The sequence below is a fragment of the Agrilus planipennis genome, unplaced genomic scaffold (assembly GCF_000699045.2).
Source record: "Agrilus planipennis isolate EAB-ADULT unplaced genomic scaffold, Apla_2.0 scaffold104, whole genome shotgun sequence".
Taxonomy (NCBI): Eukaryota; Metazoa; Arthropoda; class Insecta; order Coleoptera; family Buprestidae; genus Agrilus; species Agrilus planipennis.
Genome location: NW_020438892.1, coordinates 231056 through 249217, shown reverse-complemented (window position 1 = coordinate 249217; position 18162 = coordinate 231056). Strand labels below are relative to the sequence as shown.

The window sequence follows — 18162 nt, the reverse complement described above, 5'->3', positions numbered from 1 at the left end:
GGAAACTTCGTACCCTTTTTCTCTTTCCGAAACGTGTTGCTAAGATAGGAAAGAAGGAAAAGGTTTCGTTAATATTCATGCCTTACGTATTATCATCATCCATTTCCACCCACCAACCGGAAATATGCCTCTAAAATTGTAATATGTAGATTTATTGCGAAATAAATAAAAGAAAAGAAAAAAGCCACCCAATAAAAATTCTACCAATTAAATATGACCATCCCATATCATTCATCGCACGTTTAAAACATATCTGGTAATAATAGAACTCGTAATTGTTTAGAATAAACTTGTTTCTAAAGGTTTCAAGAAATAATAGGCATCGTAGAAGCATTTTTTCTTTTTTAATCCGTACATTCCGACCATTCCATCCATAAATACATAGAAACAGTCTGAAAGCGATTAAAAATCCAATTAACCAATTAACGACCAGCCCCCTTACGAATATATTTTCCTCCACCTCATCCCTACCGAAACCATAGGAATAACAAGTAGCATTTGTAGTATTAAATTTTGCTCAATCTCTTCATTATTTTAGTCGTCTCCAACGCAAGGACATGGGGGCGTAGTGTTAGTATAGACGAGGGAAGTGAGGCCTCTTGGGGAGGATGGGTGGTGCGTGAAGTCCATACGGTTGTACACGTGCTAATATATCATCGCCTTCCCCTTGACCGCCTCCACTCCGCTAGCTTATGCTGTGTCACTATTAAACCCCCTTGTCTGTTCCAACGTCTCTCATTTTATAGATATTATTTTAGAGGGATATATCTCGCTCACAAAAGTTATCTGTTTTTCTCATTATTATTTTTATAAAAAAAAAACACTTGTTTTGTTTGCGCTTCTCATACAACTACTGGTAACTAATAATGATACACCCGGTACACTACAACAGAAACTATTACTAAAACAAGATAAATTTTAACTCTCGGGAATTAAAGAGTCTAGTTTTTAATTATCACTTGCCTCCTGATTATAGCCTGGAAAGTATAAGTGGTAATAATTGTTTATTTAGTGTACAGTATGTTTCGAAAATAACGACATCGTTTGTATAATATTTAGTTAACAGTATAAATATAAGTCAATAAACAATAATCAGTTGTTTAGTGCATATATTAAGATGAATTGTTATTTTTGTAACCTACTGTAGATGCGTAAATAAGTTTCGCTACCAAATAATTACCAACAATATACTTCAATTGAAGTCAATTATGTACGATTTGCATCGAAATTAAAGGTTTAATAATAACAAGCCTAATAAAACAAATAAGCTAAAAAAATCATCGTTTGCAAGTTATTTTAAATCAGAATTGTTGCAATAATATGGAAAAGTAGAACAAGTTATATTCACGTCAGTGTTATCAAAATTGTTGTTATTTAATTAAGGTAAAATTAGAGCGAAAAAACTAATCAATAAAATAGAAACTATTTTGTCACCGGAAGTTGTAAAACAAACAAAAAAAAAAGAATGCCATATCGTATTATAACTTGTGTTGCATACTTTTTATGTGTAAACGTTAGTTATTTTTCGAGACAAATACAAATGCATCAGTGCTCTTCAGCATAAGTGATAAATAATAATAAAGAATGTCAGTGTTTCTTTTTCCATTTAAGTAATTTTTTTGTATATTTTGTCAATAGTTTTCTTTGTATATTTTTTGTATATAAATATTTTACGCAATATACTTCAATTTAAATCGATTTTTTCAGCTTTATGGTATACCCTTAAAAACCCTCGTACATGTTTATTTTGACTTTAGAACATCTAATAGTTTGGTTTAGTTTCCAATCAAACACCCTATTACTGTTGCTTTATTTATTCGAAATTTATTTGTTTCTTTAAAGGAAACCGGCGATAGATAGTTACGAAAAAATAGAAACAAGAAAATGAAATTCCAAAAGTGTACTATATATACAAGAGTTTGTTGTTTTATCTACCGCTACCACCAAGATTCTTCAATTGATAGTTCCGCAACAAACACAAGTCTTTCGCCATGTTACTTCGCCCCGATGTCGTGTGAATGTCGTACAGATGTAAAAGAAAAGCAGACCCGAAATGTTCGGGTAAAATTTTCAACAGACCGGACACCAGAGACGGAGGAACTGCGCTCAGGATTATTGTGGTGATGGGTGAGTACGTTTCAACTAAATACTTTAATAGATGAAGCGCAAAATATATTTGTTGGGTAACATGACCCTCTTGGAGAGTCGTTTCGAGGGCAATAAGCATCTGGCGTAAGAAAGGTAACAGGACGTCTATCGAAGGATTCGATTTTGCATCGTAGCATGTTTCTGATAAACGCGAGATCTTCTGCGAGGGCGGTCCTGATTCGATATCCTACGAATAGAAATAAATTTAGTGAACGACACAAGAAAAGCATAATTTGCAAACTCACCCTGTCATTCTTTGCGGTAATCAATTCGCACGTGGCATAAAGGCAATAGCTCGTGAGTTTGGCGACGGCTGACAACTGGGGGTCGACTATTTCGTCCGCTTGTTTACTGTTGATAAGATGCTGCGGTAATACGTAACATAAAAGTTCGAGGCAGCACTTGTATATGTCGAAGTGGAACAGCGCAAGAGCTATGTCCACCCCTCGACTCAGTTGGTTTCTAACAAGGGGAAAATCGAATTACAATAAAAAATCACCATCGGAAACTTCGTACCTGTATCGAAGTTGAGTGAGTTCGTGAACGACAGAATAAACAAGCCACCTAGGGCCAGCGGTTTCAAGAAGTCCCTGAACGGTCTTGGCAGAACTATGGTCTAACCAACCCCGCTTGACCGCTTTCATCCAGAGATTATGAAACTGTTCTGCGGCAGGCTGTCGAAAAGAGATGTTCCCAGAAATTTTGGATTGTAGCGGGAGCTGGATGTCCCTCTGCATCCGACGAATTATTTCACAGGAAAGTAACCACCTATTTTTTTATGAAACATGAATTAAAAAAGGGCTGTTGGGACTAAATTTTTAACGTATATTGCCTTTCTCGATGATTATCTTCTTCAGGAAGTGGAGGGGGAGCCAACAGTTGTTGTACCATATTAACAGGTTTCAAAAGAGTGTCTTGGGGTGCTGTTTTCATATAAGCACATAGCCAAGCAGCCGCTGCCACCGGTAGACAACACATACGGCCTCTGACTGCATCCAAGATTCTTTTAACGTCTGCTGGCAACAAAGCTCCTTGTTCCCAGGCCACAAGGACTTCTCGCATAACCTTTTTTTGGAAATGTAATCCAACATCTTTATTGAATGCACAATGTGTAAGAAAACTACTCACCCCTGGAATGTTAAAAACTATATCATGCCATTTAACGGAGTTTCCTTTAAAGTCCGATTCACCAGCGTTAAACTGCTGCAAAAGGAGATCTACAGTGGTGGCATCGCACAGTTTAAGAAGTTGATCGGAAGCCTTCGGTCTGTTGGGTTCCACCATGCATTCCCGAACCCATTGCTCGACAAAAGAGTCGTCGTTGCCTGCTTCAAAGGCTGTCTCTACTCCGTACTGTTGCACAATGGCAACGAGTATCAAGAAACTTATGTCGAATAGCTGAGCGCGAGATTTATCGGCTCCAATTTTTGAGCACTCGTTGAATCGATTTAAACGTGCTGCAAATGTCCGTAAGTGACCTTGGACGGTCGCGACTGCAAGGATCAACTCTAAACTTTTACCTGTGAGCACTTGGTAGAGCATTCCCAGTAGAGCTTCCTAAAATTAAAAAGGAACGAAACAATCACATACATAGAACTATTTTTTAAAAATTGAACCGTACCTGAATTTTATGATAATCAGCTGTCATTGTTTTTAAAATACCAGTAAATGTAGGTTCGGCACGAATTACAACTTTGGAAATTCCCGCGGTAGCTGGAGCCTCATCGGTTTTTAATTGGGGCGGAGTTACTCGTCGCGCAGATAGACACTGAACCTGAACATCAGTTAAGAGTCTCAATTTAACTAACTCTCCCAACAAACAGTCTAAGCTTGAACATGAGCTTCTTGTATCCATCGCATCCAGTAATGGAGAATTTTGTAAGAGTAATTCTACAGCCTTTTCAACAGTTTCTGCACTCTCGGATTTAGTGTTTAATGTGGCCAATATATGTGGCACCTTTAAGAATGCAAAAGCACCCCATTGGGTTTCATAAGGTGTCTGACTGAGATCTTGTAGACACAGGAGGCTTGCTCTTATTAATTCAAAATAAAGTTTTGCATTAGATAAGTTCTTCAGATGTTGCAGTAAATGTAACTGTCGTACTAAAGATGAGGTGGAGCTGTCAGGATGCTGTACTAATTCCACCAATAGCCACGACTGAACTAAGCTACTCGGTGTTTCTTCAGTAGGGACAACTATTTTTAATGAATTAACATCCAAACCATGCACGACACAAACCGATTTAATGGCTATTTCTTTGTCATTTGGAGAATTCTCAATTTCAATGCATTTTTTAGTAATTTCAGAGAACAATTCTGCAAATAAATGGATGTTAATTACTTGACAAATAAGATGATGATTTTATTACTACTATGCTAACCTGTATCACTATACCTTGCCAAGCACATCATTGCCACACAAAAATCAGATGAGAGTAAATTCTGAAGCAGCAAAGTGGCCTTCTCCAATATTTGAATTTTACAATGACAATGTATTATAACTTGTAATAACCACAAGGCTGTAGATAGCAAAGCAGTGGCTAAAACAGTCTCTTCCGGTTTTCCATAACAAGTTATGGCTGGTAACATGCCCTCTAAAAACTCCAGCAGGCTGTAGACACAGTGCACCTTATGATATTGTGAATATTTGCTCAATCTTTGTAAAACCGCCGCATGCGAAACTAACTGTGCACTCAAGGAATGTTTTAAATAACTTAATACTAGTTGATTTGCCCCTGCACCAACAAGAGCCTGTTGTAGAATACAGTCGGCTAAGTTGTACACGTCGCCACTAACACCCCTTGGTAATACAGTTTTAATGTAGATACCCCACTGAACATCACTCCAACGTTCACGCCAAGCTCTCAAAAGAAGTGCTTTTAAAATGCTAGTCTTACTCGTCGTTTTTGATTCCATCACCATTTTTTTTTTAAAGAGTTACACTAATACAATTATTAACAAATTCAAAATACACATTTATTCTTGTTTAACTCATTTTGATATTAATATATTCAGAAAATAGATTGTTTGCACATATTACAACCTGGAAACAGTAAGAAAAAAGTTAGGTTATATTTGATTCTGTTGTTAACGTTGACGTGTCTCCATAACCGCACTTTCGCAATTAAAACGTGTCTATATAACACCTAACGGAAATTTACTAAATAAATAGGGCTACCAATCTAATTATTATTAATCAACATTTAATTCGTGGTCCATAAAAAACGATCAAAAAAACATCGTTTACAATAAAAAAATGTTTATTTTTATCTTAATTTTAATACAATAAACAAAGTATTTATAATAAACACATGGTATTACACGATCGAACGTTGGGCTTGTTTCATAAAAAACGAAATTGTGAGTTTATTATTATTTATCATTCCCATTTAGGAATCAATAACTTGTTATTTATTTATATGGGCAATAAACCTTAAACGCATTTGCAATGCCGGTCTTAATCGTCGCACTACCGGATCCAAATCTTTCTTCATGCTATCTCCAACAAACATATACTTTATGTGATACAGAAGATCGCATATGGAATCCATATATTCCATATTGGTTTGACACATGTCCACTTGGGCCAATAGTTCATAAAGACCTCCTGTAAGTTCGCCAGTTGCCGTATTAAAACGCTGCAAGAAAGGCCCCACCAAGTGACAAACAAAAATGAACTGAGCTTCTGTACGAACGACACCGGGAAGTCGTTCACGAACCCAACGAGGAACGCTTGCCTAAAAAATTAATTATTACTATTTAGTAAAATATGTACTGATACTGATATCTACCATTTGGCCAGGTCCAGCATGATGCCACACTGAATGGGCCAAAGCTAACATGTAACTAAATCGGTTGTGTAACAAGCCCATGTGTGTCTCTTCAAAGTTGAATAGTTTAAAAGGAGAACATTGAAAGGGCCATTTTTCAATTTCGCCNAATTTAATTCGTATAAGATATGAATAATATTGATGGGAATTTTATTTGCAGGTGAAATACGCTCCGAAAGTGACGGTGTCAATTGTGTCGGAAACGTCGTCGAATGGCAGAATATTAGAAGGTAGCGATGTGAGGTTGAAATGTAACGCGGACGCAAATCCCCCGGATCTCACGTACAGGTGGTTTTTAAACGACGAGCTCGTCGTAGGCGATTACACCACCGAACTACTCTTACACAACGTCACGCGAAAGTACCACGATTCCATGGTCAAATGCGAGGTCCACAATCCGGTCGGTAAAAGCGAAGAGAGCGAAACTTTGGACATTAGCTGTACGTTGTTACAACAGAAAGGCATTTTCTTCGAATATCTTTTATTTTCTTTCTGTGTAGATGCTCCATACTTTCGAAATAAACCAAAGTCAGTGCAGGCCGATTTAGGAAGTACAAAGACTATTACGTGTGATGTGGACGGTAATCCTCTGCCGGAAATAACGTGGATAAAGGAAGACACGAACGAGGTGGTCAGCAACAACCCCAACTTAACAGTAAAAGTAGAGAGAAAAACTGCAGGACGATATCTTTGCAAGGCGCACATCCCAGGATTTCCCGATGTCGAAGCAAGTGCCGCCATCTACCTCAAGGGTGAGTATTTATCAATCAGTTTAAATTTCAAATCGATTCCAATTTATTTTTTTTTCAGGTCCTCCGAATATCATAAGTCGTAGGACCCAGTTTGGTATAGAAGGCGATAATGTACGTGTTGAGTGTACCGCTTATTCTGTCCCTGCGGCAGATCACGTCATTTGGACGTTTAACGGGAAAGAAGTGGACGTACACGATCAGGACTTCTCCATCCTCGAGGACCCCATCCCGGAGGGCATCAAGTCCACCCTGATCATCAGGGAGTCGCAGGGCAGACACTTCGGTAACTACAATTGCACGGTGTCGAATGCTTACGGAACGGACGTGGTCGAAATCAATTTGATACCGCAAAGTATGTGTTGATAACAATTTCGGATTAGTTTTCTTTATGTCTATTAATGTTACATATCTAGTTACCGTTTCAGAAAACTTCCCAATACTTATCGTGATTGTGGGCGTCGTCGGGGCCATCATAGTTCTCGTCATTGTCGTCATGATCGTCTTCCTTTGCCAAAGACAGGGAAACAAGAAATCTCAGCCTGATGGTGAGTTTTAGCCATTAGAATAAAAAATGCAGTAATAATAATAAATTAATTTGTAGGAGAAAATAACACAATGGAGAAGCAGTGCAAAGAGTCGGATAGAAGTTCCAACATTTCCGATCTTAAAATAGATCTGAGGACGGGATCTTCGGTCAGTAACGTCCATTGTGACGATTATGTGCCGGGAATCGAATCAGAAACGGGCAGCGAATCGGTTATAACAAGAATAGGGGTTCCATTGGCAGGACCGGTGGCTATTTCGAACCAGGACATTTACAGGTACTCGGCGGATTATACGGATGCCAATTTTGCCTCAAAAGTAAGTCATTCGTTTACCACAAACATTTAATATTTATTAATAAAATTTTGTACCGTAGGACGGGCAAAACAATAACGGTTACGTACCGTATGTCGATTACGCTCGAGATTACAACCCTCCAATGCCTCAACCTCCTCCCATGGAATCATCAGAGAGCTTACAGTCCAGAGCGCTCCAATTAAACGCCATGCAAGCCCCTCATTACACAATCTCGTCCACCATAACACTAAACGACCTTAACAGTAGCAGCATTCCTAACGGACACACGACAATGGGGGGCTCCATAGATCCCCGTTACAGTGCGGCCTACGGAAACCCCTATTTGAGGAGTTCTAGCGTCGGCTTGCCCACGCCAAATACCGCGAATCCGGTGGCCACACCGGCGCCCCCGCCCTATTCAAGGGACACATCCTCCACCTCCCGTACCTTAGTGAACTGTAGTAATGCCGCGATGAACATTTGTGCGGGCAGTGCAGCAGCGAACGGTGTTGCGGTCACGGCGGCTACCCCCCAGCTGACACGACTGCCGAACTCGCCCACCAATCACCAGTACATAACGACGACGAAGAGGGGGGCGTTAGCGACGCACGTGTGAGAAGCGGCCCTCGTCGAAACGACGAACACGAAAAGACTGACGTTTGTAATTATTTAAATTGAAGTTTCGAACGACGAATTTTTATAGTAACGTTTCGATTTTTTATGCAGGAATAGTAGTTAGAAAGCAGAAGAAGTAGTAACGTAGAGAATGGCCTCCTCCGAAGTCGCCCAGAGGTAGGTGACGAGGCCATAGTAAAGGATAATAATCCCCCTGTTAGGACAATTTTTTCAAATTAAATAATAATGGAAGAGTTTGCCCGTCTGTAGGAACGAAACATTTGTCAGTAGAACGTTGTTTGGATAATGAACAAACGAAATTAAGTTCTTCCTGCTACCGTCTGATATCCTCTAGGTCCCAGGTGAGTCTCGTATCCTATTTACCACATCTCCTTCGTTCTACGCGTAATGTGTATTACACAGTTATCCACGAACGGCTACTGACTTCGGATGAAGCTAATTTAGAGACACGGCGTCTCGTTTACCGGCCTACAGATAATCGCAGTCTGGCAAAATAATGTATATGTGATATTGTGAATATTTAACGTAATTATTTCTTTTGTGTGCAAAGTTATTCTGACCTATAAACATATTATACCATTCATGGGTGTATAGAAATCGAGGAGAAGGGAGATCTGCTCAATTATTATTTCAACTACAAACAGGCTGTAGGTGGCCAGGCGCCGCCCATATTGTAACTTAAACCGTGTCCACATTCCTGTAGTAGCTTATCCTCCATCGAACTGCTCTTTTTATACTCATACGGATGAGATTTACTTCTATTAGATAGGTATCCCAACTTGTTAGATAAATTTCAATCACTTGATTAAGTTTATACCCCTACTCAGTTTGTTTAGTTAAAATTAATCACACTTCGTTTATAACCTGTGATACTTTATCTCCCCCCCTCCACACACGTCAATAATCCCTTTTCATTGTCTAAATATTATTTTTGTGTGCAATTTTAATTTTTATTATTCCATTACGAAGTAATCGTATTGCCACAAAATGGTTAGTCAATTAGAAGCAAAGAGAAATTAAGTGAAAGACCTTTGGTAACAATATAGGCTTTCACGCCCGATACTGTTTGAGTTACTAGGTTTACATTGTCCTGGCTGTGTAGCGTTGTCCAATAGGATACATAATGTATCCAACCTTTATCCTGCTGGACCACGGCTACATAGCCCGGACGATGTAAATATCTTAACTTATTGTCAGAAGATGAAAAAGCTTTTGTTGCGACTACCATTCAGATGACGTTAATGGCACGCGTCCATCTAAATCATGGTTAATACTTAATGTACATATCAATTAACTATATACATATACAAAGAAGATATTAAAGATACCGTTTTGTCAGTTGAAGTAAATAAGTAAGATGATGATACAAAAAAAAATAGGCTGCCCATGTTCGGCTACGATTACTTAATAAACACACGCGTAACTTTCACCCAACACAAACGATTAGAAGGTTAGTGATGGAAAAGGAATTCCAAATAATTATTAAACTTGATGAGCTACGAGAACAAATATTTTTATTACCGCTATTCTCATCATCATCGTCATCGTCATAATCATCCTTTTTATTATTCTTATTAAATTGTTGATGCAATTATTGTGATTTGTGTACGTTTTTAAACTCTATACATTATATACACATATAAGTATATACATACATATATTTACCAAACATAGGAAAGAAGTATCTAATCGATTTATGATCATTATTGTGTCAATTAAACCGTGTATAAATCGATAACGATTTTAATAAGGAAATGTTGGTTTCTTCGCAAAATTGTTGTACTTACGTACCTATCGTACTTATAAATAATATTATTATTATTATTATCACCTCGGAAGTGAATCAATAAGTTTTTATACAAGCTTCGATTAAAATAGTAGATAACAATTAAAAATAAAAAAGCGAATCATCTGACGGACGATAGTTTCGTTAGTTCGTTAGGACAATCCAGTCGTTTTTAAAGTAAAGAACAAGAGAATAGTAAAACGGAAACTAAATAATTAATAAACTAATAATTAAATGATAAATTTGACCTCGTTGTAGGTTGTTTAATAATGTGGTAGGTCTTCTTGACCGAAAACTTTGTCTTTTTTCTTATCGAGTACATAAAACAGTAGGTAATAAATATCCAGATTGATGGGTATTATTTGAAATCCTTTTTCTCTTTCCGAAACGTGTTGCTAAGATAGGAAAGAAGGAAAAGGTTTCGTTAATATTCATGCCTTACGTATTATCATCATCCATTTCCACCCACCAACCGGAAATATGCCTCTAAAATTGTAATATGTAGATTTATTGCGAAATAAATAAAAGAAAAGAAAAAAGCCACCCAATAAAAATTCTACCAATTAAATATGACCATCCCATATCATTCATCGCACGTTTAAAACATATCTGGTAATAATAGAACTCGTAATTGTTTAGAATAAACTTGTTTCTAAAGGTTTCAAGAAATAATAGGCATCGTAGAAGCATTTTTTCTTTTTTAATCCGTACATTCCGACCATTCCATCCATAAATACATAGAAACAGTCTGAAAGCGATTAAAAATCCAATTAACCAATTAACGACCAGCCCCCTTACGAATATATTTTCCTCCACCTCATCCCTACCGAAACCATAGGAATAACAAGTAGCATTTGTAGTATTAAATTTTGCTCAATCTCTTCATTATTTTAGTCGTCTCCAACGCAAGGACATGGGGGCGTAGTGTTAGTATAGACGAGGGAAGTGAGGCCTCTTGGGGAGGATGGGTGGTGCGTGAAGTCCATACGGTTGTACACGTGCTAATATATCATCGCCTTCCCCTTGACCGCCTCCACTCCGCTAGCTTATGCTGTGTCACTATTAAACCCCCTTGTCTGTTCCAACGTCTCTCATTTTATAGATATTATTTTAGAGGGATATATCTCGCTCACAAAAGTTATCTGTTTTTCTCATTATTATTTTTATAAAAAAAAAACACTTGTTTTGTTTGCGCTTCTCATACAACTACTGGTAACTAATAATGATACACCCGGTACACTACAACAGAAACTATTACTAAAACAAGATAAATTTTAACTCTCGGGAATTAAAGAGTCTAGTTTTTAATTATCACTTGCCTCCTGATTATAGCCTGGAAAGTATAAGTGGTAATAATTGTTTATTTAGTGTACAGTATGTTTCGAAAATAACGACATCGTTTGTATAATATTTAGTTAACAGTATAAATATAAGTCAATAAACAATAATCAGTTGTTTAGTGCATATATTAAGATGAATTGTTATTTTTGTAACCTACTGTAGATGCGTAAATAAGTTTCGCTACCAAATAATTACCAACAATATACTTCAATTGAAGTCAATTATGTACGATTTGCATCGAAATTAAAGGTTTAATAATAACAAGCCTAATAAAACAAATAAGCTAAAAAAATCATCGTTTGCAAGTTATTTTAAATCAGAATTGTTGCAATAATATGGAAAAGTAGAACAAGTTATATTCACGTCAGTGTTATCAAAATTGTTGTTATTTAATTAAGGTAAAATTAGAGCGAAAAAACTAATCAATAAAATAGAAACTATTTTGTCACCGGAAGTTGTAAAACAAACAAAAAAAAAAAGAATGCCATATCGTATTATAACTTGTGTTGCATACTTTTTATGTGTAAACGTTAGTTATTTTTCGAGACAAATACAAATGCATCAGTGCTCTTCAGCATAAGTGATAAATAATAATAAAGAATGTCAGTGTTTCTTTTTCCATTTAAGTAATTTTTTTGTATATTTTGTCAATAGTTTTCTTTGTATATTTTTTGTATATAAATATTTTACGCAATATACTTCAATTTAAATCGATTTTTTCAGCTTTATGGTATACCCTTAAAAACCCTCGTACATGTTTATTTTGACTTTAGAACATCTAATAGTTTGGTTTAGTTTCCAATCAAACACCCTATTACTGTTGCTTTATTTATTCGAAATTTATTTGTCAAATATTTTTATTACCGCTATTCTCATCATCATCGTCATCGTCATAATCATCCTTTTTATTATTCTTATTAAATTGTTGATGCAATTATTGTGATTTGTGTACGTTTTTAAACTCTATACATTATATACACATATAAGTATATACATACATATATTTACCAAACATAGGAAAGAAGTATCTAATCGATTTATGATCATTATTGTGTCAATTAAACCGTGTATAAATCGATAACGATTTTAATAAGGAAATGTTGGTTTCTTCGCAAAATTGTTGTACTTACGTACCTATCGTACTTATAAATAATATTATTATTATTATTATCACCTCGGAAGTGAATCAATAAGTTTTTATACAAGCTTCGATTAAAATAGTAGATAACAATTAAAAATAAAAAAGCGAATCATCTGACGGACGATAGTTTCGTTAGTTCGTTAGGACAATCCAGTCGTTTTTAAAGTAAAGAACAAGAGAATAGTAAAACGGAAACTAAATAATTAATAAACTAATAATTAAATGATAAATTTGACCTCGTTGTAGGTTGTTTAATAATGTGGTAGGTCTTCTTGACCGAAAACTTTGTCTTTTTTCTTATCGAGTACATAAAACAGTAGGTAATAAATATCCAGATTGATGGGTATTATTTGAAATCCTTTTTCTCTTTCCGAAACGTGTTGCTAAGATAGGAAAGAAGGAAAAGGTTTCGTTAATATTCATGCCTTACGTATTATCATCATCCATTTCCACCCACCAACCGGAAATATGCCTCTAAAATTGTAATATGTAGATTTATTGCGAAATAAATAAAAGAAAAGAAAAAAGCCACCCAATAAAAATTCTACCAATTAAATATGACCATCCCATATCATTCATCGCACGTTTAAAACATATCTGGTAATAATAGAACTCGTAATTGTTTAGAATAAACTTGTTTCTAAAGGTTTCAAGAAATAATAGGCATCGTAGAAGCATTTTTTCTTTTTTAATCCGTACATTCCGACCATTCCATCCATAAATACATAGAAACAGTCTGAAAGCGATTAAAAATCCAATTAACCAATTAACGACCAGCCCCCTTACGAATATATTTTCCTCCACCTCATCCCTACCGAAACCATAGGAATAACAAGTAGCATTTGTAGTATTAAATTTTGCTCAATCTCTTCATTATTTTAGTCGTCTCCAACGCAAGGACATGGGGGCGTAGTGTTAGTATAGACGAGGGAAGTGAGGCCTCTTGGGGAGGATGGGTGGTGCGTGAAGTCCATACGGTTGTACACGTGCTAATATATCATCGCCTTCCCCTTGACCGCCTCCACTCCGCTAGCTTATGCTGTGTCACTATTAAACCCCCTTGTCTGTTCCAACGTCTCTCATTTTATAGATATTATTTTAGAGGGATATATCTCGCTCACAAAAGTTATCTGTTTTTCTCATTATTATTTTTATAAAAAAAAAACACTTGTTTTGTTTGCGCTTCTCATACAACTACTGGTAACTAATAATGATACACCCGGTACACTACAACAGAAACTATTACTAAAACAAGATAAATTTTAACTCTCGGGAATTAAAGAGTCTAGTTTTTAATTATCACTTGCCTCCTGATTATAGCCTGGAAAGTATAAGTGGTAATAATTGTTTATTTAGTGTACAGTATGTTTCGAAAATAACGACATCGTTTGTATAATATTTAGTTAACAGTATAAATATAAGTCAATAAACAATAATCAGTTGTTTAGTGCATATATTAAGATGAATTGTTATTTTTGTAACCTACTGTAGATGCGTAAATAAGTTTCGCTACCAAATAATTACCAACAATATACTTCAATTGAAGTCAATTATGTACGATTTGCATCGAAATTAAAGGTTTAATAATAACAAGCCTAATAAAACAAATAAGCTAAAAAAATCATCGTTTGCAAGTTATTTTAAATCAGAATTGTTGCAATAATATGGAAAAGTAGAACAAGTTATATTCACGTCAGTGTTATCAAAATTGTTGTTATTTAATTAAGGTAAAATTAGAGCGAAAAAACTAATCAATAAAATAGAAACTATTTTGTCACCGGAAGTTGTAAAACAAACAAAAAAAAAAAGAATGCCATATCGTATTATAACTTGTGTTGCATACTTTTTATGTGTAAACGTTAGTTATTTATCGAGACAAATACAAATGCATCAGTGCTCTTCAGCATAAGTGATAAATAATAATAAAGAATGTCAGTGTTTCTTTTTCCATTTAAGTAATTTTTTTGTATATTTTGTCAATAGTTTTCTTTGTATATTTTTTGTATATAAATATTTTACGCAATATACTTCAATTTAAATCGATTTTTTCAGCTTTATGGTATACCCTTAAAAACCCTCGTACATGTTTATTTTGACTTTAGAACATCTAATAGTTCGGTTTAGTTTCCAATCAAACACCCTATTACTGTTGCTTTATTTATTCGAAATTTATTTGTTTCTTTAAAGGAAACCGGCGATAGATAGTTACGAAAAAATAGAAACAAGAAAATGAAATTCCAAAAGTGTACTATATATACAAGAGTTTGTTGTTTTATCTACCGCTACCACCAAGATTCTTCAATTGATAGTTCCGCAACAAACACAAGTCTTTCGCCATGTTACTTCGCCCCGATGTCGTGTGAATGTCGTACAGATGTAAAAGAAAAGCAGACCCGAAATGTTCGGGTAAAATTTTCAACAGACCGGACACCAGAGACGGAGGAACTGCGCTCAGGATTATTGTGGTGATGGGTGAGTACGTTTCAACTAAATACTTTAATAGATGAAGCGCAAAATATATTTGTTGGGTAACATGACCCTCTTGGAGAGTCGTTTCGAGGGCAATAAGCATCTGGCGTAAGAAAGGTAACAGGACGTCTATCGAAGGATTCGATTTTGCATCGTAGCATGTTTCTGATAAACGCGAGATCTTCTGCGAGGGCGGTCCTGATTCGATATCCTACGAATAGAAATAAATTTAGTGAACGACACAAGAAAAGCATAATTTGCAAACTCACCCTGTCATTCTTTGCGGTAATCAATTCGCACGTGGCATAAAGGCAATAGCTCGTGAGTTTGGCGACGGCTGACAACTGGGGGTCGACTATTTCGTCCGCTTGTTTACTGTTGATAAGATGCTGCGGTAATACGTAACATAAAAGTTCGAGGCAGCACTTGTATATGTCGAAGTGGAACAGCGCAAGAGCTATGTCCACCCCTCGACTCAGTTGGTTTCTAACAAGGGGAAAATCGAATTACAATAAAAAATCACCATCGGAAACTTCGTACCTGTATCGAAGTTGAGTGAGTTCGTGAACGACAGAATAAACAAGCCACCTAGGGCCAGCGGTTTCAAGAAGTCCCTGAACGGTCTTGGCAGAACTATGGTCTAACCAACCCCGCTTGACCGCTTTCATCCAGAGATTATGAAACTGTTCTGCGGCAGGCTGTCGAAAAGAGATGTTCCCAGAAATTTTGGATTGTAGCGGGAGCTGGATGTCCCTCTGCATCCGACGAATTATTTCACAGGAAAGTAACCACCTATTTTTTTATGAAACATGAATTAAAAAAGGGCTGTTGGGACTAAATTTTTAACGTATATTGCCTTTCTCGATGATTATCTTCTTCAGGAAGTGGAGGGGGAGCCAACAGTTGTTGTACCATATTAACAGGTTTCAAAAGAGTGTCTTGGGGTGCTGTTTTCATATAAGCACATAGCCAAGCAGCCGCTGCCACCGGTAGACAACACATACGGCCTCTGACTGCATCCAAGATTCTTTTAACGTCTGCTGGCAACAAAGCTCCTTGTTCCCAGGCCACAAGGACTTCTCGCATAACCTTTTTTTGGAAATGTAATCCAACATCTTTATTGAATGCACAATGTGTAAGAAAACTACTCACCCCTGGAATGTTAAAAACTATATCATGCCATTTAACGGAGTTTCCTTTAAAGTCCGATTCACCAGCGTTAAACTGCTGCAAAAGGAGATCTACAGTGGTGGCATCGCACAGTTTAAGAAGTTGATCGGAAGCCTTCGGTCTGTTGGGTTCCACCATGCATTCCCGAACCCATTGCTCGACAAAAGAGTCGTCGTTGCCTGCTTCAAAGGCTGTCTCTACTCCGTACTGTTGCACAATGGCAACGAGTATCAAGAAACTTATGTCGAATAGCTGAGCGCGAGATTTATCGGCTCCAATTTTTGAGCACTCGTTGAATCGATTTAAACGTGCTGCAAATGTCCGTAAGTGACCTTGGACGGTCGCGACTGCAAGGATCAACTCTAAACTTTTACCTGTGAGCACTTGGTAGAGCATTCCCAGTAGAGCTTCCTAAAATTAAAAAGGAACGAAACAATCACATACATAGAACTATTTTTTAAAAATTGAACCGTACCTGAATTTTATGATAATCAGCTGTCATTGTTTTTAAAATACCAGTAAATGTAGGTTCGGCACGAATTACAACTTTGGAAATTCCCGCGGTAGCTGGAGCCTCATCGGTTTTTAATTGGGGCGGAGTTACTCGTCGCGCAGATAGACACTGAACCTGAACATCAGTTAAGAGTCTCAATTTAACTAACTCTCCCAACAAACAGTCTAAGCTTGAACATGAGCTTCTTGTATCCATCGCATCCAGTAATGGAGAATTTTGTAAGAGTAATTCTACAGCCTTTTCAACAGTTTCTGCACTCTCGGATTTAGTGTTTAATGTGGCCAATATATGTGGCACCTTTAAGAATGCAAAAGCACCCCATTGGGTTTCATAAGGTGTCTGACTGAGATCTTGTAGACACAGGAGGCTTGCTCTTATTAATTCAAAATAAAGTTTTGCATTAGATAAGTTCTTCAGATGTTGCAGTAAATGTAACTGTCGTACTAAAGATGAGGTGGAGCTGTCAGGATGCTGTACTAATTCCACCAATAGCCACGACTGAACTAAGCTACTCGGTGTTTCTTCAGTAGGGACAACTATTTTTAATGAATTAACATCCAAACCATGCACGACACAAACCGATTTAATGGCTATTTCTTTGTCATTTGGAGAATTCTCAATTTCAATGCATTTTTTAGTAATTTCAGAGAACAATTCTGCAAATAAATGGATGTTAATTACTTGACAAATAAGATGATGATTTTATTACTACTATGCTAACCTGTATCACTATACCTTGCCAAGCACATCATTGCCACACAAAAATCAGATGAGAGTAAATTCTGAAGCAGCAAAGTGGCCTTCTCCAATATTTGAATTTTACAATGACAATGTATTATAACTTGTAATAACCACAAGGCTGTAGATAGCAAAGCAGTGGCTAAAACAGTCTCTTCCGGTTTTCCATAACAAGTTATGGCTGGTAACATGCCCTCTAAAAACTCCAGCAGGCTGTAGACACAGTGCACCTTATGATATTGTGAATATTTGCTCAATCTTTGTAAAACCGCCGCATGCGAAACTAACTGTGCACTCAAGGAATGTTTTAAATAACTTAATACTAGTTGATTTGCCCCTGCACCAACAAGAGCCTGTTGTAGAATACAGTCGGCTAAGTTGTACACGTCGCCACTAACACCCCTTGGTAATACAGTTTTAATGTAGATACCCCACTGAACATCACTCCAACGTTCACGCCAAGCTCTCAAAAGAAGTGCTTTTAAAATGCTAGTCTTACTCGTCGTTTTTGATTCCATCACCATTTTTTTTTTAAAGAGTTACACTAATACAATTATTAACAAATTCAAAATACACATTTATTCTTGTTTAACTCATTTTGATATTAATATATTCAGAAAATAGATTGTTTGCACATATTACAACCTGGAAACAGTAAGAAAAAAGTTAGGTTATATTTGATTCTGTTGTTAACGTTGACGTGTCTCCATAACCGCACTTTCGCAATTAAAACGTGTCTATATAACACCTAACGGAAATTTACTAAATAAATAGGGCTACCAATCTAATTATTATTA

The 18162-nt window shown here is 36.5% G+C and overlaps 4 protein-coding genes across 4 annotated transcripts in view; 2 read left to right on the top strand and 2 right to left on the bottom strand.

The window, feature by feature from the left end:
• Positions 1-1929, top strand: part of LOC108737081 (irregular chiasm C-roughest protein) — a 61058-nt gene extending 59129 nt beyond the window's left edge. Inside the window, exon 10 of the transcript XR_001937819.1 lies at positions 1843-1929. The gene's annotated coding sequence lies outside the window, so the exon portion shown is untranslated. The remainder of the gene's footprint in view (positions 1-1842) is intronic.
• Positions 1799-5337, bottom strand: LOC108737079 (mediator of RNA polymerase II transcription subunit 24-like). The gene is made up of 7 exons (XM_018469743.2): positions 4530-5337; positions 3770-4464; positions 3277-3705; positions 2981-3213; positions 2665-2916; positions 2394-2610; positions 1799-2335 (listed from the first exon to the last, which is right to left on the bottom strand). Exons 1-7 carry the CDS (start codon positions 5068-5070, stop codon positions 1928-1930), a joined length of 2775 nt encoding a protein of 924 aa, XP_018325245.1. The 5' UTR covers positions 5071-5337; the 3' UTR covers positions 1799-1927.
• Positions 5338-6129: 792 nt separating this feature from the next.
• Positions 6130-11978, top strand: LOC112904009 (irregular chiasm C-roughest protein-like; the record flags this gene model as incomplete). Its single annotated transcript, XM_025973038.1, has 6 exons — positions 6130-6418; positions 6479-6730; positions 6789-7082; positions 7156-7275; positions 7332-7591; positions 7650-11978. Coding segments are annotated over 6 exons (1752 nt in total), but the record flags the coding sequence as incomplete, so codon positions are not given.
• Positions 11979-14617: 2639 nt separating this feature from the next.
• Positions 14618-18156, bottom strand: LOC108737080 (mediator of RNA polymerase II transcription subunit 24-like). Its single transcript, XM_018469744.2, has 7 exons — positions 17349-18156; positions 16589-17283; positions 16096-16524; positions 15800-16032; positions 15484-15735; positions 15213-15429; positions 14618-15154 (listed from the first exon to the last, which is right to left on the bottom strand). The coding sequence occupies exons 1-7, from the start codon at positions 17887-17889 to the stop codon at positions 14747-14749; spliced, it is 2775 nt and encodes a 924-aa protein (XP_018325246.1). The 5' UTR covers positions 17890-18156; the 3' UTR covers positions 14618-14746.
• Between the last annotated feature and the right edge of the window lie 6 nt (positions 18157-18162).